At 60.1% G+C, this 16,658-nt stretch overlaps 2 protein-coding genes across 2 annotated transcripts in view; both read left to right on the top strand.

Annotated features, from left to right (window-relative positions):
- CROCC2 (ciliary rootlet coiled-coil, rootletin family member 2) overlaps positions 1-3,890 on the top strand; it is a 57,556-nt gene extending 53,666 nt beyond the window's left edge. The window contains 3 exon segments of the mRNA XM_054722840.1: positions 2,165-2,287; positions 2,874-2,996; positions 3,807-3,890. Of these exon segments, the coding sequence (XP_054578815.1) occupies positions 2,165-2,287; positions 2,874-2,996; positions 3,807-3,890 (330 nt within the window).
- Positions 3,891-9,122: 5,232 nt separating this feature from the next.
- Positions 9,123-16,658, top strand: part of SNED1 (sushi, nidogen and EGF like domains 1) — a 52,881-nt gene continuing 45,345 nt past the window's right edge. The window contains 1 exon segment of the mRNA XM_054723063.1: positions 9,123-9,335. Coding sequence (XP_054579038.1) covers positions 9,123-9,335 — 213 coding nt within the window.

Raw genomic sequence — 16,658 nt, 5'->3', positions numbered from 1 at the left:
AGAGGCAGCAGCTCAGGGAGCAGGGATTGGAGGCACAGTGCATGAAGAGGCGCATCCTGCAGGGACACAAGGCCTCCCAGCATCTCAAGGGCTCCCACCTGCGAGGGGAGCTCGTGGTGCTGCATGCACGCCAGCCGCTGGGATGGGCTCTGACAGTAGTCCCTAGGAGAGGGTCAGGGGATCCCTCACCAGGGTCCCTCGCTGGGGTGAGGTGAGGCTGGGGATGTGTCCTACTGCCCTGGGGGCCTGGCAGGTCATGGCTGAGAGTCTGTGAGCACTCCTGGGCCACGTCTAGGCAGAGGGTCTTGCTTGTCCCCCAGCACAGGGATCTAGAGTGATGTGCGGGCACAGACAGAGGAGGGGCTCAGGAACACACAGCTGCCACCTGGGCACAGATATCCTTCTCTTTGCAGCACTGGCCCCAGGCAGGGCTCCGGGAAGGGCATTCAACCTGGGCTCACCTATGCAAAGGGAGCCAGGTGTCTGTCACTCATGGCTGTCCCAGGCAGGGCTGCTCAGAAGGGCTGGTGGAAGCCGTGTTAAGTGGCACCCCGCAGACTTTGCAAGGGCCACCTCAGGTCCAGTGAATCCCTAGGCTTGTCACTGTGTCACCTGCTCACCAAGACCTATAAAGACTGGCTTCCTGCTGGGGCAGGCTTGTCTGGTCTGGGCAGTGTGGCCCAAGGGCAAAAGGACCAGGGGGACCACAGAGGCCAGGCTTAGCATCACTGGCTGGTGGAAGGAGTAGCAAGGAGACAGGTGCCCAGGACTCTCAGACTCTGAAGGAGAAAGATGGCAAGGGGGCATGTGGACACCAGAGAGGAGAGAAAAGGAAAGGTCAGGGCCAGAGACAAGGTGAAGGCTGCCTCCACCTCAGGCAGGAGGGAATGTGTTTAGTTGTGTCAGGACCAGAGGCAGAACCAGGAACAGCCATGGTCCCCATGGGTTGGAGGGTGTATGTGACAGCTATGTGGACACTGACCACATGCCCCTGAGGGAGCAGTGGGGCCCTGGGGGGGAGGGGACTGCTGGGCCTAGAGCCCCCGGGAGAGTGTCTGTCCCATGTCCCAGGCAGGTCCTGTTCAGCTGAGGTGGATTCAAGGACAGGAGGGTTTTCCAGAGGGGAGTGGCCAAGTCAGGGCGGGGAAGGGACCCTGGGGATAGGATTGGGGTCTGGATGGGGGCACAGTGACCAGCAGGCCAGGACAGGCACTGACAACCACGGGCCAGCTCGTCCACACCAGGCCACCTGCCCTGCCAGGAAGGAGGGTCGGCCAGCTGGGTACAGTCACCAGGATCCTGTCACTTCTCCTGAAGGGTGGGCCAGCGCTGAGCTGCTGAGCTGGGGAAGTGGAGGACTCATGGCCACTCCAGGGGCTCCTGGGGGGCTGAGCATTAGCCCGGCTATGGCACCGCCCTGTGGGGGAGGGGAGGAACAGCTAATGAGTTCCAGGAGGTCAGCTGCGAGGGGCCGCAAACCCATAAACCCTTTATTGGTGTCTCAGGAGGGGAAGCCCGGCCGTGGCCGTTTGTTTATTTTGGACCTCATGTTTCTCTGTTTCACATGCACTGCCAGGACTGTCACTGGGATTTTAAAGAAACAGGACTTCCTTTTTCAGTGGAGGGGGCTCTGTTTTTCTCAGTCCTGAAGAAGAAAGGAACCCTTGCTTTTGAACACTGACCCCATAGTCTCACCCTGAGACTGCTCCTCTCTAGCAGGGCCCCGGAGAGCCCAGACCCTGAAGGGAGGACCGACTGGGGCTGCAGCAGGACCTGCAGGGCTGGGCACAGTGGGCAGTGGACAGGTCTGGTTTGGAGAGAGGGCCTGGGCTCTGATGCTGCCCAGCTGCTGCTAGGACTGCAAGGCCAGAGACCATCCCCAGCAGCACCCAAGAGGCATGTCTGGGGTCAGTTCCTTCCTCCAAAAGGATCATCCACAGGGACAAATGGAGTCCCACCAACCTTCCCACCAACACTGCTTCTCTGTTCCATCCTGTCAAATGCCAATGGCTCTGGATGGGGTTCGGGGTCCTGGCCCAGGGCAGTGCCCTGCCCCACCAAGCCAGTGCTCAGGGGACCCAGAGCCCTTCCCAGAGGTACCCACATGCTCCCCGAAGAGCAGGCCACACTCCCCCAGCAGCCACTACAGGCTCTGCTCTTGCAGAGAGAGCGGGACACGCTGAACAGGGAAGGGGACACGGCGGGGGCCGAGGAGCCACTGGACCAGCCCCTGAGCAGCCTGCACCTCCAAGTGGACAGGGCTCTGAGGCAGGACCAGCACCTACAGGTCAGCCGGGCCAGCGCAGCTCTGCGTACCCCAGCCTTGGGAGTGGCCCTGGGACAGGGGGTATCCAGATGATGTGGGTCCCGGAAGGGTGGGCCACCCTGCCTGACTCAGGACACACATACAGGTGTGCACGCACAGGAGTGTCTGCTGGGTCACACCTGGGAGTGGTGGGACGGTCGGGAGCCTCGGGAGCCAGCACCTAAACCAAAAAGGGAGGTGTGGGGAAAGCATAGCTCCCCTGCATGTGTTGGGCGGGGGGGCGGATCTCCCTTTCCACCACTGGGCAGACTCTCCACCCCAGACAAGGAATTTACAAGCAGGTGGGAGGCAGCAAGATTCAGCCTATGATGCCTGCAGGACCCCCAGTCCTGCCAAGCAGAAACCAGGATGCCATTAAAGCAGATGTAAGGTCCACCCTACGGGCCTGTGGGCCGGACTCTAGCTCAGATGAGGCCCAAATCTGCTTGCCGATCCTGAACTGGGACCCACCCCCCAGCAGAGGGCAGTGGGTAACAGAGGACTGGACAAAGGAATAGTGGCCCCAAGGGCAAGCGGGCAGCAGTGAGGTGCCTAAGTTCTCCCCCAGGTCCAGACAGCGGAGCTGGAGCAGGCCCAAGCCCAGCAGCCCCAGGAGGTGGCTGCCCAGCACCAGCAAGACCTGGCTGTGGAGGCCAAGCAGGCCCTGGAGTCCCAAGTGCTGGAGGAGCAGGTGGGGCCGGGTGGAGGGCAGAGGAGCGGAGGGGAGGGGTGGGGAAAGCCCAGTGTCCTGCAACACACCCCTCCGGCAGGGGTTCTCCAAACTGACACCCAGGAGCTCCAGCTCACTGAGAGGCTGAGCAGGTTTCTGGGGCAGGTTGCCACCTGCTCTGCCTCTATTGCCTGCCTGTAAGGAGGGGTGGTGAGGGCAGTCCCTCAGTCAGAGGTCGAGGCCCGTGAAGTGTCCAGACCGTGCCTGGCAGCTGGCAGTTGTAGCAGAGGTGGCCCCTGCACCTGTCCTTCAGGCAGGAGGAGAGAGTGTCATATGTGGGGACAAGGTGGTGACAGTGTGACAGAGCCTTGGAAATGTAGCTGTGTTGCCCCCCCCACACACACACACACACATACACATACACACACATGTATACACGCAGGCAAAGACATGCCTGCCAGGGCTGGCCCGCAGGCTCCAAGCTGTCAGAGACAGCTACATTCTACAGACAAGGAAACTGAGACCCAGGAAGGTGAAGTGACTGCCCAGTGTTACCCCCAAGTTAGTGTCCCTGACCCACCAAGCCGCGTCTGCTAAATTTATGCGCTCAGGAGAACTTATTTCCTTATCACTCTGAGTACGTTCATGGCCTGAATGGAAGGGGGTCTGTCCACTGTGGGTCCCTAGGAGAGGTGGATGTACCCCTGTGTGTCTGCCGATGTTTCAGACCCATGCACGTCCCCTCTTGGGGGAACAGTGGACTGTGGCCTCCCAGTGCTTCCTGTTACAGAGCTCTGGTGAGGTCTAAGACCGTTCCTGCCCTGTTCCCAGGTGGCCAGGAAGGAGCAGTTGGACTAGGAAGTACAACGGCAACAACATGCCCACCTCAGCCAGGCCTTCCCTGCCAAGAAGTGAGCCCTGCTGCCAACCCTGCCACAGCTCTGACCAGCCAGACGCAGAGCCATGAATTGGAAAACCAATGCTCATGCCGCTCAGTGTGGGCCTGGTGCCCGCAGAGGGGCTCAGGGAGCAGGCAGCCGGAGCCCACACTCACCCCCAGGAGTCCCTGCCTGCTCTCTGGCTCCCCCGACCACTGAGCTCCCCCACCCTGTGACGTGGGCTTCTGCTGGCATGGACCCCTCCCCGCTGCACAACTCCTCCTCCAGCTACTGTCTCTGCCTGGACACGCCATCGGGACAGACCCCGCCAGGCCAGTTTCCTCGGCCACAGGCTGCATTCCCTGCCCTCAGCTCTGTAAACACGGGGAAACACGTGGAAAACATTTCCACCAAATGGAGCCAAAAACAGTGTCCTTCAAGGCCCAGTGCCCGCCTCCCACGCCCAGAGGCTGTGGAACCTTCTGTATCCAGGAACTGCAGGTCTCTCACGGTGGCAGGTGGCTGGAAATGACTCAGTCGGTCCCTGTGACTCACTGGCCTGAGCGGCACGGGAGTGGGAACTTAAAAGTCAGACTTGCAGAACCTCTCACTTTCCCAGTCTGTGAACCTGGGCCAGGGACCCTCAGAATCCAGCCCCATTGCTATGGAAACAAGGCAGCCACCTTCACCTGTAGGCATTTTTATTCATTTCCTCCATTTATACCAGGTCAGTGATTTGTTTTCCTCTCCAAGTGGCCTCTTTTGTTCTATGACACCAGCCAGCCCAGGACTCACAAGCTTCTTGTGAGCGCAGCTCCTCCCAGGGAAACCCTGTCATACCCTGGAGGACAGGCATGGGGGCAGGAAGGGTCCAAAGCTCCAGGATGCCACCCCATCTCGGCCACTGTAAGCTGTGGCCCAAAGAGACGGCCATCGGTCTCATTCAAGATGGATCCAGGCTTGTTTTCACCTGGTGGTCCTTTAGAGAGCCTGTCTGGGATTGCACAGCTGGAGAGGGGCATCCCTGCCCTCCCCCAAGGAGGCGAGCCATGCTGGCCTCACCCACCCTCATCTGCCCAGCCAGGCTTCGGGCACAGGGTCCTGTTGACTGGAGGGCAGAGCTAGGCCAGGTAGACTGAGCAAAGTGAGGCCCAGTGTTGGACACTGGACCCTGTTCTCACACAGCACCCTGGAGGTGAGGTGCAGGGAGGAGGGCGGGGTAGGGGCCCATCCTGGTATACAAGGTCAAGGCAGAACTGCTGCCCTCCCTACAGTCCAAGGGATAGGGCAGAAAATCAACTGGTCTCCCACCCATCCCTGCTCCCTGGAACTCGGGCCACGGCCCTTGGGTGCTTCTCCCCTGCTATCCCACATGGAGGCCTGTGGCCTGTGGCCTGTAAGAGGCCCGGCAGGTTCCAGCATCCCTTTAGGAGTTGCCAGCCTTGCAGGGCAGTCCCAGCTCTGCTCCTCTCCAGCTGTGCAATCCCGACAGGCTCTCTAGGCCTAGGGGACCACCTGGTCTGGGGCGCCAACCTTCTCAGGTGTCAAAGGACACACCTGAAGCCCACAGGGGGAGGAGGACTCATCCCCTGAGAGAGCAGGAGAGCCATGGGGACAGGGCCATCCTGAAGCACTTGGGCCAAAAGGAAGGAGGTGACAGCCTAAGACAGAGAGGCAGGGGAGGATGACCAAGCACCCAAGGAGACAGGCTCAACCTCCAACGCACCAGCTTTTGAGGGAGGCAAAGGCCCTTTCTTGGCCACAGCTGGGGAGGAAATGAGCCGCAGGACCCAGGAGTGCAGCTGGGCCAGGGCAGTTCGTATCTGGGCCTCTTGACATTAATGTTCTCACCTGTGGATGCTAAGCTGCGGCCAGAGCACTCCCTCTCCCAGCACATGCATGCTCAGAGCCTGTGGGTTAGACTGTATCTGCTACTTTTAATATTCTTTTTAAAATTTTTACTTGAGCCCTGGCCAGTGTTCTCAGTGGTTAGAGCGTCAGCCCAAGCACCAAAGGGCCTTGGGTTTGATTCCTGGTCAAGAGCACATTGCTGGGTTGCAGGTTCAATTCCTGGCCCCAGTCAGGACATGTGTGGGGATCTCTCTCTCTCTCTCTCTCTCTCCCCCCCCCCCCCCCCACCTTTCCACTCTCTCAAAAAATCAATGGAAAAAATATCCTCTGGTGAGGATTAACAAAACACAAAAAAATTTTACTTGCATTTTCCTGCATCATTAGAATGGCCACAGAGCATAATTTTATTGGCTGCCAAGCAGGGACATACCCTGCCTCCCACGTGCCTGGGTCTCCAATGTGGCTTCCCTGCCATCATGGAACACTCAGAAATGGGGAATCTTTGCCCTTGAACCAGGAGATATGCAGGAGGCGGCTATCATTACCCCAAGGGAAGGAAAGCAGTACCTGAGCCCACCTGTAATCCATTTATGGCCTCTCCCTGCAGAACCTCTAGCTCAGTATTTCCAGTTCCTCTTTTTTTTTTTTTTTTTTTTTGAGCTAAAACAGCAACAAACATCCCAGGAGTGAATGTGGACCCATTCTGAGCGTTTCCTTACGATCACTAGCAGAAGCCTCATTATGATGTTCAGGTGCGGGGGGTGGGGGAGGGGTGGTTCCGTGGAGGCTCTGTCCCTCACTGCACATAGGAGCCCGTGGGCTGGGGTCGGAGGGCTCAACACACTGGCTATGTGAACAGCTGGGCACCCTGAGCCAGGCCCTCCCACCTCTGTCTTGGTATACCAGCAGCACCCATCTAGCCTTACAGTGTAGTGACAGGAGCCAGAGCCCTACCTGCCCCTCTGGGCCCTGTGATCTCCCAACCTCATTCCCAGAGCAGGTGGCGGGTTACCTGGGACAGGGTCTCTGGTTTCACCTGCATGGTAGAACCAACTGCTCTGGGGAGATCTATGCCTTGCCAGCTGCCTCTTGGAGGGAAGGAGAGAAAGGTGGGGGGTGCAGCCAGTCAGCCAGCCCGCCCCTGCCACTAGCAGCCTCACCCAGAGCCCCCTCCCCCAGCCCTGCAGAGAACAGCCCCCTGGGCCAGGTGTGGACACTCACCACCTTACCCTGCAAGGAGTCCCAAGTCCTGGGGCATCCAGAGGTCGGCTCCAGGCTCCCCCATCTAAACTGCACACACACTCAGGCCCTAAATTAAAATGTCACAGGCCTATGGGGAGGCTCGGGTTTCCTGCCGCAGAACATGAGCCTGCTTGATAAAACCATTTTGGTTTTGATAAATGTGGACTTTCTGTGGCAGAGACAAAGGCGCCCTTGAGTCCAGAGGAGAACCTAGAACGGCACATTGCTGAAAGCTATTTCCTGATAATATTTTTAGCACCTGAAAAAAACAACTCTTTCTCCTCTGGCCTGTGGAGTTGTGTTTTGTGTTGTTGTTTTTGTTGTTGTTGTTTTAATGTAATGCCCAGTGCGGGTGAGGCCTTGTGTTAACCCCCAGGCAGGGCTGCAGATCAGCCCAGGGTGAAGGCCGTGGAGTAAGCAGGCTCTCTGAGTGGGCCTGGGCCTGAGCATCTCACAAAGCTGCCCGGGAGATTCCCAGCGGTGGTGGGGTTGGGAGCCCCTGTTCTGGTGTCCTAGGGTCTCCAGCCCTCCCACAGCTGCACCTCGTGGGACTAGGGCATTTACGGGGCCCTCACTCTCGGGGTGCTGCCAGTGTAGGGCTGGCCTCCTCTGAAATTCTGGCCCTGATTGCATCCTAATGGGATCTGTGTAAACCGGTGGCCTCAGAATTATCCACAAACACAGAAACCCTCCCACTAGTTCCTAAAAATCACATCAAATGTTCCTTGTTTTGACTGCAAAACAACATGCTCATTGAAGGCGTTTTGGAAAATACAGAAAAACAAAGACAAGTGTGAAACCTCTCAGGACCTGGTGACTGTTCTCTCTGCTTATCTTTGCGGGGCGGGGGGACACCTGTCTTCAGGGGCCCGGGTCTTGGCTGGAGTCACCAACATCAGGACTCTGAGAGCAGAGAGGATGGGGGAGGAACTGAGGCGCCCAGAGTCGGGTCTTGCCCTGGGCCTGGGGACCCAGAGGTGAACAGATGCCCCCTGAGGGACAAATGCGCAGTGATGTCCCAGGTCAGCAGTCCCAGAGGTGGAAGAAGGGCTGGGGTGACCACAGGCTGGGGACAGAGAATCTGAATTGTGGGCTCTTGAGGTCTTACTCCCACCCAGGGGCCCAGGGACAACAAACCACTTGCAGAGGCCCCCACTGACCACCCTGCTTTAGGCTGCTTTACATAGGAGTCGCCAAAATTCTCCTGCTGCCTGCACCCGGCAGGAAACCTCTGGAGCAGAAACACTTTGTTTAATATCCTGAGGTTCCCCAGGCCAGGGGTCATTCCCACATTAAACCAGATAGGAAGCCTCGCCCCTGCACAGGAATCCAGTGCCCCCAGGCTCAAGGCTAGGGAGGTTTGGGGGGGCAATATAGGGCTGGCCTCTGGCCTGTTCTAGAAGGGTTCATCCGGGCACTGCTCAGCCAGTGTGGCCCCCCCCACTATCGACACTCTGGCAGCGGGGTGACCGGGTTCCCTGGCCGGGCAGCAATCTGAAAGAGCACGCGGAAAACCTGCCCCCCAAGTTAAGGTCTGTCCCAAAACTGCTCCATGCACAAAACTGCGGCCTCACGGAGGAGGATGGTCCCCATCGCAAGGCGTGCGCCCACGAAGCCCTCACTCCCCAACACCCGGCCAGGGGGATACGGGAGCGTGGGGGGCGCGGGGGGGCGTGGGCTGGGCCTCCAAGCAGCGGAGGACCACTAAGTGCCCCAAGCCCTGGGTCAGGGGCTGGGTGCGCGCCCCCGCGCTTTCTGCCGTTCTGGCGCTTTAAGAGTCGCCCTATTTGCATGGCCCCGCCCATGCCGGTGTGCGGCCCGGCTCCATATTTAAATAGCCGCCCAGGGGCGGGGCCCGCCCCGAACGCGGTCCCGCCCGGCGCCTTCCTTCGCGGAGCGGCCACCGGACCGTGGCCCGGCCGAGCTCGCGGGTGTAGGGCGCAGAGCTATCGACGGCGCGGCCGTGCTGCCCGAACGCCCGCTCGGCCCTGCGGGCCACTCCCGACAGCGGCCTCGCTCCAGGCGGTGGGGACCGCGAAGCCCCGCTCTGTCCCTCTCTGTCCCCATTCTGTCCCCGCTGTGCCCCGCTCCGTTCCGCTCCGTCCCCGCTCTGTCCCTAGCCGTCCCAGCTCTGCGCTGCTTTGTCCCGCCCTGTCCCCGCCGCCGACCACTGGCGATGCCGTGCGGTGCCGCCTGGGCGCTGCTCTTGGCTGTGGCCTTGGGGCTCGGGGCGCGCGGGGTGCGCGGCGCGGTGGCCCTGGCCGACTTCTACCCGTTCGGCGCGGAGCACGGCGACGCTGTCACCCCCAAGCAGGACGACGGCGGCTCGGGGCTGCGGCCGCTCTCCGTGCCCTTCCCGTTCTTCGGCGCCGAGCACTCCGGACTCTACGTGAGTACCCGAGCCCGCGGGGCGCCGGGGAGGGCGCTGTGCCCTGGCCGCTGCCCGCCGCCCCGACTCCCGCCGCCGCCGCCAGCAGCTTGGCACCACGGCGGCCAGAGGTGGAATGAGGACAGCGCTTCCTCCCTCGGCGGCCAAGGCCGGACAGCGGCCCGCAGGAGAAGCGGGCCGGGTGGGGTGCGAGCTGCAGCCCCACCGCCTTGGCGACCGGCGCCTGCCCCGCCCCTGCCCCCGCCTGACCACCTGGATCTTGGGCAGCGTGCACTGAGGGTCTGCCGGTGCCTGGTCCCAGCTCGGTGGGGGGAGTCCTGGCCCGGTCCTGACTCTTTCACAGACAGCAGACCAATTCTGTCTCCACCGCCCCCAGGGCGGGACCCTGGCCACTGAGGGAAGGAAATGCTGTGCCTGTCACTGCATCGTGCACTTTCTGTGGGTGGGCCACAGTGCACTGGCACCTGACTTCCCCAGATCGCCTGAATCTGGGCTAGAAAGGGGCTGGGCAGCCTGGTGCACTGTCACCTCCAACACCAATGCCCGGAACACAGCCTCTGCCATTCCCACCACCATCACCACCACCACCTCCCATTCCCCCATCAGCCCACCATCAGCATCACCTCCTGCACTGCCATCTCCCCCGTCAGCATTGTCACCTGCTCCATCATCCCCACCACCTCCAACACCACCTCCATCACCATCCACAGCTTTGGCACTGCTGTCATTCTCACCCACACTGTTCATGTGGCCTCTGCCACCCCCTTACCATCATCGGCTCCCTCTACCACTCGGCCTCCCCACAGCTGGGCAGCTGCCTTTCCCAAGCCCGTGCAGAAAGACCTCCTCACGTGGGGGGCCGCGTTTGCTGATGTGACTGTGGTGGCAGGAGCCAGCCATTGCTCTGTAGATGCACCCGCTGGAAGTCCCTCTGGTCCAGGATTTGGACCGTGCGTCAGGACTGACTTCAGAAATGTGGAAGGAGCAGGGCAGAGCTGTGCTCAGGGTCTTTGGGAGCCGAGGAGCCCCATACATCTTAGCAATAGGAAAACTCGTGTTGGCACCATCTTACACCACACTGCATCAACATGGCCCTTAGGAATTGGCCAGGCTCAACTTTCCCACCCACAGTCACAGGTGAAAACACTATGAAAACAGTCAACCCTCTGACCAGCCCCACTGAAAACATCGACCCTTGCCAAAACAACGGGAGAGAGGGCTCTGAAGTGGACAGATCCACTAGCAAAACAAATGGTTTCATCAGAAACCAACATTCTGACTGCTAACAAAACATAGATCTTCATAAGAGCTTTTTCCTGAAACAGAGATGTTATTTGAAAAACACTTGCCCATGTGGACATAGTGAGCCCCTTCACCTTCTCTTCCCTCTGTAGGAAAGAATGGAATTCTTGAGGGGGCAATGCCCAGAGCACCTCGCCTGAAATAACGACGGGTTCGGTGTCAGGGAGGGAACGGACCGGCGGGCGTGGAGGCCTTAGAATCACAGCCAAAGGAGGGAAGGGATGGTATTTGTTCTGAAGCAAGTGGGTCCGACCAGCTGCCCCCCACACCCACTCAGGTCCAGAAGACACTTTCCTGCATGTCCCTGGACCCAACCATTATCCAGCAGAGCACACTTGGATCAGCCCTGAGCCCAGCCCTCTGTGACCAGTTGAGTGAGAACCCGGTCCACGCCCCCCTGTCCCTCCCCCCTGCCCTCAGCCTGTTGTTTGGCAAAGAGCAGGCTTGTTGAGTGGCTGGAGGGATGGATGGATGGGTTGATGGATGGATGGGTGCCTCAGCCCTCTGACAGGGCCCACTCGTCACACGGCATGAAGTCAGCAGTGACGCTGCTTGGAGATCAATGCTTTCTGAGTCTCCATGGAATCAGAACACAGGCTACACCCTAGTAAGGATTCAGTCCTGTGATACTTGGGGACCCCCTTTCCAGAAGGCATCCAGCATTAGGCTTCTTCTCACGTCATAGCAGCTGCATGTGCTAAGTTGTGAGGCTCTGAAAATCATGGAGAGTCATTCTATTGCTAAGGTCCTATGCCAGGCAGTGCTGCTAGGGGGTTGGAACTGCAGCAGCCTGCTGAGGGACATGGTGTGTGAGTATAGGTGGCAGCTGTGCCATGGCCTACGGGACTGGCCTAGGTGGAGCGTCCACTCAGGGTGGCATGGGAAGTGAGAGGCAGTGATTCTGCAGAAGTCCCAGGTGCAGCCCCCCCTCCCCCCGCCCCCTCCCCCGGGTTGGGTTATGGAGATGCAAAGGAAGATCTCGATTTATTTGTCACCAGGAACTGCAAGTAGTGGCTTCAGGTAGCACGTCACCACTCGGCTTCTGTTCCCTCATTGGGTGAAGGGTTTGCCAGGTGGGCAACACCTGTGAAGGTGGCCCACCTGTGAGGGGCCCACAAGTATGTTACAAGGTTGCAGAGGCCAGGAAGGGGGTGCAGGGTCTGACAGTCGTGTTTCCAAGACTGAGCTGTTGGAATGGTAGACAAGGTGTGCCCCTTAGGGTCCCTTCCCCCTGTCACTCCGGGGCCTCCTCCAACCCCTGCTGCTCTGACCCCTCTGACCCTCCTTGTCTTTTGGAACTCTTTGGAGCCAGTCCCAGCATGCAGAGCTGAGTGGGAGTGAGGTGGAGAGTGTGCCCGTGGAGCCCAGAGGGAAGGCGTGGTGTTAACAGTGAATGACCGAGGCAGGCTGCATGCCCACCCTGAACATGCCGTCCCCACCCTGCCTTCCCCAGGTCAGGGCCGCCATGGCTAGTCATTTCTTCCCAAAACCTCAGTTTCCTCTCTTTGCAGTAGAATGCCCCCATCTGAGTATGCCCGTGACACATGTCCAACCATCGCTGTCACAGCTGTTCTGGCCACCAGCTCCAAGCCATCTACAAAAACTGCCCTGACCCACAGGGACAGCCTGGTGAGATGCAGGCAGGCCTGGCGGTAGACTCCTGCTTCTTCTGAACCCACTGAGCAAGCCCGTGAGAGCCCAGCCGGTTCCAGAGTGGCCCAGGCGCTGCCCCTCTTCTTGCTGTGGGCGCCCTCATGGGTGCTTCCTTCCTGCTGTGCTGGGGGCGGGGAGGAGAGGGGGGAAGCAGCAGAAGAAAGGAGATGCAAGGGTGGAATAGAGCAGGAGTCGGGGTCGAGCTGGCACTGGCCCCCCTGCCCAGACCTCCTCCCTGGCAGCCTGGCAGAGGACAGGTGGGATGGTCATCCTCTGTACAGAGGAGGAGACTCAGGCTAAGAAGGCAGATCCAGGGCCCCAGAATGGTAAGGTCCAAGTGCCTCCTTACCATTCCAGCCCAAACCAGCAGGACCCAGCCCGAAGTCCTGCTTCCTCCAGCCCACTGCACAGGGCGTGCAGACAGCCCCCGGAGCCTCTTCAGGGCCTCCCTCCCTTCCTTGTCCCCACATTGTCAGCAGCTGGGCCTGGCAGCTCCGCCTCAGAAACACGTTCGCTTCCCAGCACCTGCAGTCAAGTCCCTGGGCCAGGCCACCGTCCCCACTCACTGGCCCCCCGCTGCTGGCCCTGCCCCTCGAGCCTGTTCACAGGGCGGCCAAGGAGGCACTGCCAAATGGGCCTCTCCCCTGCCTCTCTTTCCTGCCCTTACCTCCCCCTGGTCTCTAGGCAATGTGCACCTCACTGGGCAGCAAGCCTGGCCAGCTGGGAGTGACTTGGGTGTCCCCACTCCGTATCTCTTGGGGACTCTGTGAAGAGTCCTTCTTAGCTAGAAGGGACCAGCTTGCCAGACTGTCTTCCCAGGCAACTCGCATGGAAACCTGGTGTGTTCACTCCCCTTGGACTTCTTCACTAATGCATTCATCCATGTAGCATCCTGAAGTCCTGCCTGAGGCCAGGCTGAGCCTAGGGGGCAAGATGTGGTGGCAGCAGCGTGTCACCCTGAGAGCTGAAGTCACTGTTTCCTGCTTTGTTCCCTGCGCTGTCCCAGCTCCCAGGAGAGTGCTGGCTCCTGGCGGCCTCAGTCAGCGCTAGTCATCCATCTTCTGACACTGGATGGCACAGCCGTGATCCTGCACCCACACTCCCTGGTTTGTTTCAAGCACCGATAGGGTTCTACAACACAAAGTTGCCCTTTCATACAAGTTTCTGTTGCACATATGTGAGCATTTTCCCATGCCTTGAGTGTGTAAGAGCATGCTGTTTGGTGACAGTATGATATTTCCTCCAGTCGCTGCACCATGTCGTTTTAAGCAATGAGTTGTTGGCTGTGGGTGGTTTCAGGATCTCCCATGAACTAATGTCGCCGGTGCATGACCCCTTGTGTGTCCTTATGCAAGTCTCCCGCTCTCTCCTTCCTTACCGAGTGGGTCCTGCTGCCCGTCACCCAGAGGGCATCCTCATCTGCACCCTTCTCTCCTGGGTGAAGGAGTCACCTCATCTGACCTGGGTCAACCTGGAGGCCACCACTCACTCAGCTCCTGCATGGTCCAGGACTAGGCACCTGGCCAGAGCAGATCCGTGTGGGACTCCGCAGGGTCACCTGGGAGCAGGAGAGAAATGCAGAGGCCTGGACCCTCCCCAGCATGCAAGGGCCCAAGAATCAGCCTTTAATCGGGTTCCTGGTGCCTGTCCAGGGCCCCACCTGAGGAGCGCTGCTCCTCCTGAGGGCACCCACCGGCCTGCCATCCTGCTCATGGTGCCCCGGGCACTCCTAGCCCTGCAAGCTCAGGTCTCCACTGCCTCCCATGTACTGGTGCAGGGCTGGCGGGGACGAGCTGCCCCCCAAGGGCCCAGGCCACAGGTGCTCCTTGTGGCCCCTGGCTTCCAGGCCATCCTTGTGGTCAGACTGATGATAGGGGTGGGGGCAGCGAGCAGGCCCAAGGACAGAAGAAGCTGGAAGAGTTGGCTCCCGGGGATGTTTCCCCCATGGGTCTGTGAGCAGGTGGCTGGGTGGGGCCGCCCCACTGGTTTCACACACACACACACACACCCACCTCCCCACAGGGGTCCCACCTCAGTGGGGCAAGTGATTTGTTAACCACCAGCTGAAGCACTGCTTCCCACACTGAGCTGCAGGGAGGCCAGGGTGGGAGGAGGGAGAACAGGACAGAGTCCAGGCATGGGTCCCGACCCCAAACCCTGCACACAGCAGGCAGCCAGGGCCCACTGTCCTCCAGTCAGTCAGACATTGTCCAGAGCCAGACACCACCCTTGGCACTTGAACACATTCTACCACCTGCACTAGCCTGAGGGGGCATCAGGCATAGGCCACCTTGGACGCTTGCTGGGGATGGGGCCTGGGATGGGGCTGAGTCCCAGCGGAGCAGTCACTGTCCCAAGAAGTGAGAGGCCTAGGTGTGTGTGGGGAGCAGGGGCGTATCAGGCCCACAGTGGGGGTTTGTGTCTGGGCTCAGGCTGGTGATGGGTGTAGAAGGCAGGTATGGGGGCCCAGGTGATGAGGGACTGCTGCCCACAGGCGAGCATGTCCAGGGGCCTCTGTGGAGTTGGGCTCTGGCCGTAGAGGGGCACCTGGCTGAGGTGTATCAGAGGTGAGGCAAAAAGGTAGCTTTGTACACGAGCTGGCTAGGTGTACATGGGAAAGGGAAGAGACGGGGGACAGCAAGAGGATATGGAAGGGACAGGTGTTGGAGGGGTTCAAAGGGCTGGGCTCAGAGAAGGCAGTGCCATGAGGCCCTGCAGGAGACCAGGGTGTGGCCACAGGGAGTCCCTGGACAGCAGACAGCAGGAAGTGCAGCCCAGGGCCCACAGCCCAGCAGGGCTTGGCCTGGAAGGGAAGGAAGGGCTGGTCCCCCAACACCAGCTTCTCTTTCCCACCCTTGGGAATTCCTCCTTCACCCCTCACCCTCACCCCCACCCCAACCCTGCAGCCATCTGGGCACTGGCTGCGCTCAGATACCCCTCCCGCAGGAAGTTGGCCCTGGCTGTCCCTGGTGGTAATGCCCTCCCCTCCCAATCTTCCTGCAGCCCCAAGTGCTGTTCCCCCAGGACATGGGTGCCAGCCAGGAGCCAGCCTTCCTCCTCCCCGGGCTGAGTGGACACCAGGCTCGGGGCTCCAGGGCTCAGACTGACCCTGCCCATGGGCCCCAGGAGCCCTGCCCACTCACTGCCCTTCAAGCAGGACTCCGGCCCCAACTGTGCTTGTGGGAGGAACCCTGATTACCCAGAGAGCTGCCAGGAAATAAAAGACATGCCTACATTTTTCAAAACAAGCTTATAAAAGGCCTCAGGGGCTTTATTGTTTTATTTTTGGCAGAGAAGTCAAAGCAGGAACCAAGGCCCGCCCTCTTGGCTCTGATGTTTGCAGAGCTGGGGTCTGTGGCCGCACACGCGGGGTCCCTGGCTCCCCTCCAGGCTGCCCTCTCAGAGCAGCCCCTCCCCCCAGCGAGGTGGCACCAGAGAGCCCTCGTGCTCTCCCGCACAGGGGACCAGCCAGCCCCACTCACACGCTTTTGGCTGGAAGTCTCTCCGAGAGACTCTCCAGGACACTTCCGCTCTTTCCTGCTTCTATCCAAGTCGGAAATGCCACCAGCACAGTCTCTCTGTGCTTCTTCCTGAGCCAGCCAGGGCCAGCCGTGTCCTGCAGGAAAGGCCTGAGTCCCCACAGGCCAGTCCCCTCCTGACCACACATGTCCCCGCGCCCCCGCCCCCCCCCCCCCCCCCAGGTGAAGCATGGGCCTCTTCCATGCCCCAAGGGCCACCTGGAGTTCACAGCCATTGGGCTTCCTGTAGCATGTGGCCTCAGGGCTTCTCCCAGCTGACAAGCCACTCCCCTCCCAAGATTCTCAGTCTCTTCAGAGGGGACAGGAACACCCCCTCCTTGACCACAGGCCTCCTGCACCCGCCTGGGCAAAGAGGAGGCGCTTGCCAGCTGCTCACCCTCCACTCAGCTCCCTCCTCTCAGGCCGTCTTTGTGCTGTCCCATCCTGGGCTGTGACACCCAATGGCACCTTGTTTTTCTCAGCAGCAAGTGCTTGGACACCAGAGAGGTGGTCCCTGCTGGAAAGGACAGCAATACCAGTACTAACCCCAGGGCCTGGGCCTGAGGGCCCGCAGGGAGGGCTGGGAAGGCTGCAGTGGGGGCAGAGCAGAAGGCCCTATACACGGCACCACACATTCCCCCTTTCTGCTCCTGGGTCTCCTTGCGACTCTGCAAGTGTCCACTGGGCTGGGCTAGGCTGCCTTCAGGCCCACGTGGCCCCTGGTGTGGGGCAGCACCCGGGCCCTGGCTCCCAGCAACAGCCAGGCCACAGCCAGTCTCTGAGAAGAGCCTGCTGGTGGCCCCGGTGTAGGTGAAGGGTGGGACTAAACACACCTCTCACCTGGGGTATG

Source organism: Eptesicus fuscus, chromosome 11 (genome assembly GCF_027574615.1).
Source record: "Eptesicus fuscus isolate TK198812 chromosome 11, DD_ASM_mEF_20220401, whole genome shotgun sequence".
NCBI lineage: Eukaryota > Metazoa > Chordata > Mammalia > Chiroptera > Vespertilionidae > Eptesicus > Eptesicus fuscus.
This window is presented reverse-complemented; position numbering and strand designations above follow the sequence as displayed.